The sequence below is a fragment of the Chondrus crispus genome, genomic scaffold (assembly GCF_000350225.1).
Source record: "Chondrus crispus Stackhouse genomic scaffold, scaffold_50, whole genome shotgun sequence".
NCBI classification, from domain to species: Eukaryota; Rhodophyta; class Florideophyceae; order Gigartinales; family Gigartinaceae; genus Chondrus; species Chondrus crispus.
This window is the reverse complement of record NW_005178495.1, coordinates 388,487-398,028: the sequence shown is the minus strand read 5'-3', so window position 1 is coordinate 398,028 and position 9,542 is coordinate 388,487. Positions and strand designations below refer to the sequence as shown.

The 9,542-nt window shown below is 55.7% G+C and overlaps 5 protein-coding genes; 2 read left to right on the top strand and 3 right to left on the bottom strand.

The window, feature by feature from the left end:
- On the bottom strand, nucleotides 1-820 carry CHC_T00010025001 (Translation initiation factor eIF4, subunit E, type 2; the record flags this gene model as incomplete). Its single annotated transcript, XM_005709999.1, has 3 exons — nucleotides 760-820; nucleotides 657-715; nucleotides 1-470 (listed from the first exon to the last, which is right to left on the bottom strand). Coding segments are annotated over exons 1-3 (590 nt in total), but the record flags the coding sequence as incomplete, so codon positions are not given.
- A 728-nt stretch (nucleotides 821-1,548) lies between these two features.
- CHC_T00010240001 (ATP-dependent RNA helicase DBP2, putative) lies at nucleotides 1,549-3,955 on the top strand. Its single transcript, XM_005709998.1, has 2 exons — nucleotides 1,549-3,007; nucleotides 3,657-3,955. Exons 1-2 carry the CDS (start codon nucleotides 1,549-1,551, stop codon nucleotides 3,953-3,955), a joined length of 1,758 nt encoding a protein of 585 aa, XP_005710055.1.
- A 1,808-nt stretch (nucleotides 3,956-5,763) lies between these two features.
- On the bottom strand, nucleotides 5,764-7,621 carry CHC_T00006799001 (hypothetical protein). XM_005709997.1 is given in 2 exon segments: nucleotides 5,764-5,986; nucleotides 5,987-7,621. The coding sequence occupies 1 exon segment, from the start codon at nucleotides 7,619-7,621 to the stop codon at nucleotides 5,987-5,989; it is 1,635 nt and encodes a 544-aa protein (XP_005710054.1). The 3' UTR covers nucleotides 5,764-5,986.
- Nucleotides 7,622-8,201: 580 nt separating this feature from the next.
- On the top strand, nucleotides 8,202-8,306 carry CHC_T00006798001 (hypothetical protein). The gene has a single exon (XM_005709996.1). It carries the CDS (start codon nucleotides 8,202-8,204, stop codon nucleotides 8,304-8,306), a length of 105 nt encoding a protein of 34 aa, XP_005710053.1.
- A 105-nt stretch (nucleotides 8,307-8,411) lies between these two features.
- The window catches only part of CHC_T00008381001 (Monogalactosyldiacylglycerol synthase fragment, family GT28), a gene marked incomplete at its 5' end in the record, with an annotated part of 1,134 nt that continues 3 nt past the window's right edge, over nucleotides 8,412-9,542 (bottom strand). The window contains one exon of the mRNA XM_005709995.1: nucleotides 8,412-9,542. This exon is cut by the window's right edge and continues 3 nt beyond it. Coding sequence (XP_005710052.1) covers nucleotides 8,412-9,542 — 1,131 coding nt within the window.

The following is a 9,542-nucleotide window of genomic DNA, read 5'->3' as shown; positions in this document are numbered from 1 at the left end:
ACGCAGGCCGCGGGCAGCTTGAGGATGCCACGCGCCTTGTTCTCGACGGCGGCGATGGCGGGCTTGTTCTTCGCGTCCCTGACCCAGATGCTGAGGTAATTCTCTTGGAAGCGGACGCTGCACGCGATGCCGCAGATGTCATCCGTGTCGAACTGCTCTCCGATGACGGCGAGGCAGAGGTCCTCGAACGCGCGTGGGCTGGCGTGCTTCTGGACGCGGAGGAGAAGGCGGCCGCCGCGCTTGTTGGCGTCGTCCTCCCACATCGGCTGCACGCCCTCCTGGAAGAGGTAGTAGTCGGTCATGGGCGGGAGCTTGCTCACGCGCTGCAGGTGCGTGTACACGCCCCAGAACTCCTCGACCGTCGCCACGGCCGCGATCCGCTTGATCTGCGCCCCGTAGTTCTCCGCCTTCTTCTCGAACGTCCGCCGCACGTAGCTGAAGTGGTACGTCCGGTGCAGCAGGTGCCCCGCCTTCGGCGCCGCCGCGCGCACGGGCTGCGCCGCCGCCGCTAGCCAGCTCTTGGCCGTGGACGACGACATGTGTCGGGTGGGTGGGGGGGCGCGGCACGCGTGCTGAAGGGGGGGGGGGGCGAAGGGAGATTGCTGAGGCGCAAAGGGAGGCTTGTTGGGGAGAAGACGAAGGGAAAGGATGGCAACGGGAACGGAAGGGGGCGCGTTCTTTGCGGCGAGCGCTGACACGTTTTCAGGGACGCCGCCTGCTTTTTTCAACTGTTGCAAAATCGCAAAATCCGGGAGACACGGGAGAGCGGAGGCGGAGGGAGATGGATGGGCTGGCGCATGGGCGTGGAGGCCGAGCGCATACAGTACACGTGCTGTACGCTACACTGTACTGTACGCTACACTGTACTGTAGTCCCGTACAGTGGTAACTTTACAGTGGTAACGTTACAGTGTCCACGTGTACGCGGCTTGAAGGCGTGAAGAAACACGTGTCACACGGAAGCTTGGCCCGACCACGTGTACACGGCTTCAAGGCGTGAGGCAACACGTGTCACACGGAAACGGGGCTCGAGGCAGCTTCCGCACGTCGCCCCACGTGTGCCCACCTGCGAACCGAACCTTCGGGACGCCTCTGGAACCGTCGTCCGCGTGCGCGCGCGAGCCGCCGCCCCCTTACAGCCGCCGCCCCCTTACAGCCGCCGCAGCCGGAATGTAAGCCGCGGCGGAATTTGCGGAAAGCCGCGCCCGCCGCGGCCGCTTGCGCCACGTGGCTACGTGGGTGGCCACCAGCGCCGCGCCGCGCCGTGTCGCGCCCCGTGTGCGCATCCCATTGGCCGCCGCCCCTACCGGAAGGCGGTCCCCCGCACGGCCGACGACGGCGCGCAGACCCGCCCTTTCCGACACACCTGTCGCCCCCCACACTCCGCCCCCTTATAAAAGCAAACCCGCTTCCCGCCGTTTCCGCCCGCCCTTACTCGCCCGCCCACCTTTGCCCTTGCTTTTCCTCGCTTGCGACCCGCTCCCAACCACACGCACCACCTTCCCGCTACTAGCTTGCGAGTTTTCTGTTTGTGCGCTCCTGCTCTCACATGTCTTCTTACGGAGGCGGCGGATATGGCGGCGGAGGGGGCTACGGCGGCGGCGGCGGCGGCGGATACGCTAACGGCGGCCCCCCGGCCGGCGGCTACCAGGCCGGCGGCGGTGGCGGCTACGGAGGCGGTGGAAGTGGCGGCTACGGCGGCGGCGGAAGCGCTGGCTACGGCGGCGGTGGAAGCGCCGGCTACGGCGGCTACGGTGGCGGCGGCAGTGGAGGTTACGGCGGCGGCGGTGGAGGTTACGGTGGAAGTGGCGGCGGCGGCTACGGCGGCGGCTACGGCGGCGGTGGTGGTGGGTACGGAGGCGGCGGCGGCGGTGGCGAGCTCGGCGCCAACTTGAAGAAGCTCGAGTGGAACGAGGCCGCGTACAACTCGCTGCCCAAGTTCGAGAAGGACTTCTACATGGAGCATCCGGACGTCAAGAGCCGCCCGCCGCAGGAGGTCGAGGCCTACCGCCTGCGCCATGAGATCTCAACCAAGGGCTCCAACGTCCCGCGCCCCACCACTACCTTTGATGAAGCCTCGTTCCCGGACTACGTGCTCGACCAGATCAAGGCCTGCGGCTTTGCTTCCCCCACCCCAATCCAGGCCCAGTCGTGGCCTGTCGCCCTCACGGGCAGGGACGTCATCGGCGTGGCCCAGACGGGAAGTGGTAAGACTTGCGCCTACATTCTGCCCGCCATTGTCCATATCAATGCCCAGCCTTACCTGGAGAGGGGCGACGGCCCTATTGTCCTCGTCCTCGCCCCGACGAGGGAGCTGGCTGTCCAGATCAAGGATGAGTGCTCCAAGTTTGGCTCTTCGTCTAGGATTAAGAATACCTGCGTCTATGGAGGTGTGCCGAAGCGCGGCCAGGCCATGGACTTGGAGAGAGGCGTCGAAATTGTTATCGCCACCCCGGGAAGGCTCATTGACTTTTTGGAGTCTGGTAAGACAAACTTGAGGAGGGTCACCTACTTGGTCTTGGATGAGGCTGACCGCATGCTTGATATGGGATTCGAACCCCAGCTCAGGGCTATTGTTGGCCAGATTCGTCCGGATAGGCAGACTCTCATGTTCACCGCAACTTGGCCAAAGGATGTCGTCAACATCTCGAGAGAGTTTTTGAAGGAGGAGCCGGTCCAGGTCCAGATTGGAAGCACTGAGCTCACCGCTAACAAGGACATTACCCAGATCGTCGAGGTTTGTGACGATCATGACAAGAGGCGAATTTTGTTCACACGTCTGGACGGCATTCGCGCCGAGAGCGGACGCGACTTCCCCAAGGTTTTGATCTTCACGGAGACCAAGCGCAAGGCCGATGAAATTTGCGGAGATCTGCGGTATGACGGCTTCCAAGCCGCCGCCGTCCATGGAGACAAGAATCAGAGCGAGCGTGATCGTGCCCTGGCTGACTTCAAGGCTGGGCGAGCGCCGATCATGGTTGCGACAGATGTCGCAGCCCGCGGGTTAGGTACGTTTTGCAGTCTTCTTCCTTACTTCGCGTTGCGTTGTTTTTTTCCAGCCCTCCCCATGTGCGCGGGTCGTGTTGCGGCGAATGGCGAGCGTAACTTGTTCTTTTCGGGTAGCGTCTTAACGGGGTTACAGAGTGATGCTTTTGACCGCCTTTTGATGCCCCGATATTTCGGTGCTCTTACACGATGATTTCATATGTGTGACCAGACCAAACATATCTATGGTCAACACATATCCATCAATTGGTTCTCGCCGTGCCGACACTGCGATTGTTGGCACAAGTCACAAACGTCGTTGTTCTTCCACTTCGAGGTGTGGGCACTTTGAGACCGAGGTATTGGCCGAGAGAAAGAGAACAAGGACGCTTGCTTGTGTCTTCTCCTTTTTGCTGCACAGTTGCAGCAAAAGAGAAACGGAGACTCATGCGCTTCGCTCCCAAGCACTTGCGAGGCGAGTGATGAATTCATTTCTCATGCATATCGAGCTCCACAGCAATGGAGCTCGGCTCAGCACCAGAATGATTCAATCTACAGGAAACAACGTCGGCGCGGGGATATCCCTTGCCCGAGCACTGTTTCTTTGTGTTTGCTAACTTTCTTTTTGACTGTGTCTCTTTCTTACAAACCATTCACATTCATCTCCGATAGATGTGAAGGCTGTGCAGTGCGTAATCAACTTTGACTTTCCCAATAACGTAGAGGATTATGTACATCGTATCGGGCGAACGGGGCGTGCTGGGGCGAAGGGAACTTCTATCACGCTCTTCACTTCGAATAATAGCAAGAGCGCGCGCGACCTGATCCAGTTGATGCGCGATGCTGGGCAGGAGATCCCGCCCAAGCTAGAAGAACTTGCGCGATATGCGAGGCCAGGAGGCGGCCAGTCTAGATATGGCCGCGGAGGCGGCTTCCGTCGCGGCGGAGGTGGCAGGGGAGGACGATGGTAGATTGTCCCCAGCTTGGTGCCGGCACTTCCGTGAGCAGCGCGCGACCCCGACATCCCTCTTCGAATTTTGACCTCCTCTCAGGCGACACCTCGTACCATGTGTAATGTACCTAGGCTTTGTCCTGGTTGATGTTCAGCTTGTGTAAAACTGTAGGCATAAAGAAATGAAACTTACGTCACCTTGTTATAGTTTTCGGTGAATGTGTGATCGAACCTGCAGCCTGCCCGCTTCTGCCAACCGACTAGAGACTGATTTCATGTAAAAATAACTTACCAAACATTGCGACGGCAACTACGTATCGCACTCGGGAAATTGGAAGCTGCTGGTGCTGTGTCTTGGTGCTTCGTCTGTGTACAGCATATCGTTCCATGAATAACTCGCCGATTTGGTTCTCTTTCTGATAAAGAGCTCACAAATACTGCGACGGTAATTTATATTGTGGGATCCGTATTCTGGGAATCGAATTCTACTAATGCCACGTCTTGGTTCCACGTTTGCGCAAAGCGTTCCAATAAAATCGTCAACTGTCCTATTCGTTCCTTGCATGGGAAAAGCTTTTGAAAGCGTGTTCCCCTCATATTATGCCTTGCGAAGGAATTTTACAACAGACTAATGCGTGATGTATGTGTAAAAACTCGTGGTAGTCGAAGCTTTTTGGGTCTATAGCATATCAGTATCTGAAGTTCGATCTGCGTAAACTCATGCTGCGGAGAATCAAGTTTGAGTGAACTAATTGCATTGTGAACAAATAAGATACGAGTTAGAACCGCATCAAACTCTCAACAATAGTATTCCTTTATACGAGCCCCTCAAGATTCTTGCTTTTGTCCTCGCCTTTTTGTTTTAGAGTAGATCCGACGCTTCCATGTAAACAACTGCGGGCCATAGTCAGTTAGAGACGAAGGACTGAACATGGATGTCCTCTTCAGCTACCCTTGCACATGGATGGCTATGAGAACGGCATGCAGCTAATATCAATCTCATTCGTACTCCTGTCTAATGAGACCATGCAGATGCTGCAACACTGCTTTTTTCATGTACCATTCAAGTTTGATAGGAGTTCTGTCGAGAACCTTTTGCATTTTTAAAGCTGGTATGGACGCAGAAAAGAAACGCTGATGTGCACGACGCGAGTTCGCTTAGTAGAACTAAGCGCGAGAAGATTCTTACAAACAGAATACAGAGTACCGTAGACTTCAAAAAGCTACGGGAGGAGCCCTCCAGTCTAGAGAGCTAGCAACAAACGTCGGTTCATAGAAATGCCTATCCGTTGACATGGAAAGCAAAGGCTGGGACAAGCCCGAGAAAAAAATCTACAGGGTTTTTAATTTTTAAAATAAAATATTATTCATCAAGCGAACGTGCTCTTGTCCCCCGAGCCAACTTGGATAGCTGCAGCCCGCAGCACCTCGCAAAAGCGTACCGCAGCATGAATTCGTCGATTGTCTTGTTCTGCAGAGCGCTCTCCAGGTCCCGCACAATGAGCATGGCACAAAACGGAAGGTGGCCGTCATCTCGCCTTATGACCAGCAACATAACAGAGGGGGAAGAGCGCCGCACAGAAGATGCGGATAACGCGAGCGAGACCGTAAAGGGCAAGCTCGAACATGAAAAGGAAGAGACTGACAACGAAGACGAGCCGGAATTAGTAGAGATGTGGAACAAGGACGCCCCGTCAGGGCCTGAGTGGAACGGACCGCGCGGATACGAGCCGACTCGCCACGGCGACTGGGCGAAGAACGGACGCGTCACTGACTTTTGAGCTCGCTTAGCGATGACTCCTCTCTATCGAGTAGATTTATAACTTGACAAAATGATCTTCACTGGATATATTGCGTGAGAACCGTTTTTTTTTTTTTGCATATAAAGTGAGACTCATCTGGCTGCTGTTGAGAGATGCACACTTGCAAGCCGTCTTCTCAGCGTGGCGTTCTCATCTAGGTAGTATCCCGCGGACGCTTGACAAGAGCAATTCACCTTTATGCCCTTGGCAGTCGTTTACAAATATCTACGGAAAACCCGAGGTAAAAATTAGTAGGGACTAGATCCGTCGTTCTCATTCTTACGAATCGTGATAAGGTCATCAATGCGAATAATGGTTAGGGCTGCCTCGGTTGCAAATTGAATGATCTTCTTCTTGCTCATTGCAGGTTCAATAACTCCTTTTGCCAAATTATCACGTAACGTCCCGGCTTGAAGGTCAAGGCCGAAAGTTGAAAAATTTGCTTTTGAGTCATCGTTTTGAGCGGCATGATGAACAGCCTTCAGTTTTGCGACGAGATCGGTAGAGTCCTTAGCGGCGTTGATGGCCAATGTCTTCGGAATCACGAGCAGCGCCTCGGCAAATTGAGCGATCGCAAGTTGTTCACGGGAGCCAAGCATTTTGGCAAAGTTTTCCAGATGAATTGACAATGCAGCCTCCACAGCACCACCTCCTGCCACGACGTAGTTAGACTCAAGTGTTCTCTTAACGACACATACTGCGTCATGGAAAGAACGAGACATTTCATCGCACATGTATTCATTGGGTCCTCTGAGGAGCACTGAGCAAGCCGCAGTGGATTTGCATTTCTTCAATATGAGTACGTTATCGTCGCGGATGCGCTCTTCATAAATCTCCTCTGCGGAACCCAGAAGCGAAGGATCAAATGTTTCTTCGCCGCTGAGATCCGCCATAGCCACCTCTACGGTAGCGCCTGTAGCTTTTGCAATTCGGTTGATATCGCGTTCTGAAACTCTCCGGACAGCGATCGCGCCAGCCTCCACAAAGTACTTCAAAGCGGCGTCATCAATTCCCTTCGTCGTGAGGATGACGTTCGCACCCGCCTTCAGAACGGCGTTGATTCGGTCGCGCGTAATGTCGAGCTCCTTCTCCTGCGCCTTGTTCAGCTCCTCCGGATCCTCAATGAGGATAGAAACGCCCATCTTCATCTTGGCACGACGCAAATCAATGTCCAAACAGGCAATCCTTGCTGGGGCAATGCGTTGCGGCATAAGTTGACTCGAACGAGCTTTGTTCAGGGCATAGCCCGGGAGCAGTTCGCTTTCCCGGGCGCTCTTTCCCTGTGCCTTGAGGACATGAATGGCGTCAATGGGGTACTTGTACTTCCCTCCCGTAGTCGGTGTCTTGACTGCCAGAACTGCGTCAACAGCCATGTTCGCAAACATTTCGCTCTCCGCGCTGCCCAAAATCTTGCTTGACAAGCTGGTCTTGGCGGCGTTTACAAGACACTCCTTCCCAAGCTTATCGACGGGCGTGGCAAGGTTGTCCTTCAGATACTTGCATCCCTCCCTCATCGCCCATCGATACCCCGCGACAATATTGGTGGGATGAATTCTAGATCTAACGAGCTCGTTCCCGCGACGCAAAAGTTCTGCGGCGAGAATGACGACGGAAGTAGTGCCGTCTCCAACTTCCTCATCCTGCTGTGCAGCAAGTTCGGTGAGCACCTTCGCGGCAGGATGCTCCACTTCCAAAAGGCGAAGAATGGTGGCACCGTCGTTTGTGACGGTCACATCGCCAACTTCATCGACGAGCATCTTGTCCAGGCCGACTGGACCGAGCGAGCTCTTGACGATGTTTGAAACCGCTACACAGGCCGTCACGTTTCCGGTGCGCACATCCTGTCCAGACTCGCGTTGTCCATCGATAACCAGGCCCGACATCTTGAATGCTTCCGTTCAACAGACGTTTTGGAGCGATCGGAAGCTCTGAACAGGTGTAAGAAAGGTAAATGTGACGGCAACAGCAATTGCAGGGATTGCGATTGCAGAGTTGATCTATAGCAACCGTCGACCGTTTTCTCGCTACCCGCCAAAATACGCTGCCTATAAAGCATCGTTTTTTGATCCGCCCTCCGTCACGAAAATATCGGAAAATTAGCACTCCAGCAGATCATCAGTTCGGTGAGCACACTATTTTTGTTCACACTAATTCAACGTCCATCAAAGCTGCCCGCTCTAATAGGTCCTGTCGCCTTCGTAGAGGATAGCCACAAGAGTCTCGGTACAGCAGATAAAATCGTGAGCACACTCAAAGAAAGGCCCTGAGATGTTCTTTCAAAATATGACATCGCGTTGCACACAGCAGGTCATGTGACCTGTGAACAGCAACCCCAGCCTCTTTCACGAAGGCATCTACTAGTGCTTTCCTGAAACAGAAGGCAAGAGCGATGATCCTGATAAAACTGCTGCTGGATACTACTAGATTTTGCGGCTTTGCCTCCTTGCCATTCTAAAACCATCCATGTTAACCGGAGAAACAACACGTTTTTACATATGCGACTCCACGAGAAAATCAGCGGTTCTGAACAAGAGGACAGTCACAAGACAACAAATATCAGTGGGTTAAAAAAGGCTAGCACGATGCTTAGCGAATCCGCGGCTCTCCACAAAACCCTTTCCCGGTGCAAGGCTTGCGCCGCGATACAACCCCGCATCTAAAGGATCAGTCATGTTAGACTATCGGCGCCCCGAGGGCCGCAACCTCCTCCAAATCGACCAACTTGGCAATCTCGCGAACAATGTCGTACGTAGCATTTGGCCGCCCCATGACCTTTGCCCTCTTCGACCTATCTGCGAGTTCCGCTGGATCCGAAACCCATTCCGTGACGATATCTGCGATCGCCTCGGGGTCCTTACTAAACGCACCCACGCCGGCCTCCGTGACATATTTTACATTCGGGGCCTCTTGCCCCGGCAGGAAGCCTGACAACACGATGGGCAGCCCCCGAATGAGTGCCTCTGCAATCGTCCCCGGCCCCGCCTTACTCACGATGAGATCGCTCGCGGCCATCCACTCCGACATGTTGTTGACAAAGCCCTTGACAACGACCGGGACAGGCCAGTCGGACTTTCGCAGTTCGTCGTGCAGCCTCTTATTCTTCCCGCAGACGACAACTACCTGCGCGCCATTGGGACCAAGGTCTTCGTACACTCGGCTGGTAACCCTGCGGGCGATGCGGCCCACACCGCCAACACCGTCGCCGCCGCCCACGATAAGGATGGTGGGCGAGTGCGTGGATAAGCCCAGCTGCTGTTTAACGGCGGGCTTGTCGGTGTTGTCCTGCCAGAACGCCGGGCGTACGGGGAGGCCGAACTGGCGCAGCTGCGGCTCTTTGAGCCCGCAGCGCATGGCGATGTTGCGCACCTTGTCCGACGGGACGAAGCACAAGTCGACGTCGCGATGAAACCAGGTGGGGTGCGCGCCGCCCAAGTCCGTGCAGACGGTGACGAACGGCGGGGGATGGTCCAGGGTTCTCAGGACGCGCAGGGGGATAAACTGTGTGAGCGGGTGGACGGAGACGATGAGGTGCGGGTGGAACTGGTGCAGGGCGTTGCGGAAGTTGCGGTTGCCGACGACGTTGGCGAACTCCTCCGTGAGCCGCCTGGTGACAGGGAAGCGGCCATAGTTCCACGCGGCCCTCCACAGCGGGGGGTTCTTCGCGAGGAACGAGTAGCCCTCGGGGAAGCGGACGAACGGGCGGCCGACAATCTCGGTCCAGAAGTCGACCATGAGGGCGTCGACCTGCCCCGGGAAGAGCTCCTCGAAGGCGGCGGAGAGGGCCTGCGCGGAGGCGCGCTGGCC

What these genes read in the sequence shown, in the direction of transcription:
- CHC_T00010240001 (XM_005709998.1), top strand. Translation starts at nt 1,549, where the DNA reads ATGTCTTCTTACGGAGGCGGCGGATATGGCGGCGGAGGGGGCTACGGC. An exon ending in TGTCGCAGCCCGCGGGTTAG is followed by an intron (nt 3,008 to 3,656) that starts GTACGTTTTGCA and finishes CATCTCCGATAG; the next exon opens with ATGTGAAGGCTGTGCAGTGC.
- CHC_T00006799001 (XM_005709997.1), bottom strand. Translation starts at nt 7,621, where the DNA reads ATGTCGGGCCTGGTTATCGATGGACAACGCGAGTCTGGACAGGATGTG.
- CHC_T00006798001 (XM_005709996.1), top strand. Translation starts at nt 8,202, where the DNA reads ATGTTAACCGGAGAAACAACACGTTTTTACATATGCGACTCCACGAGA.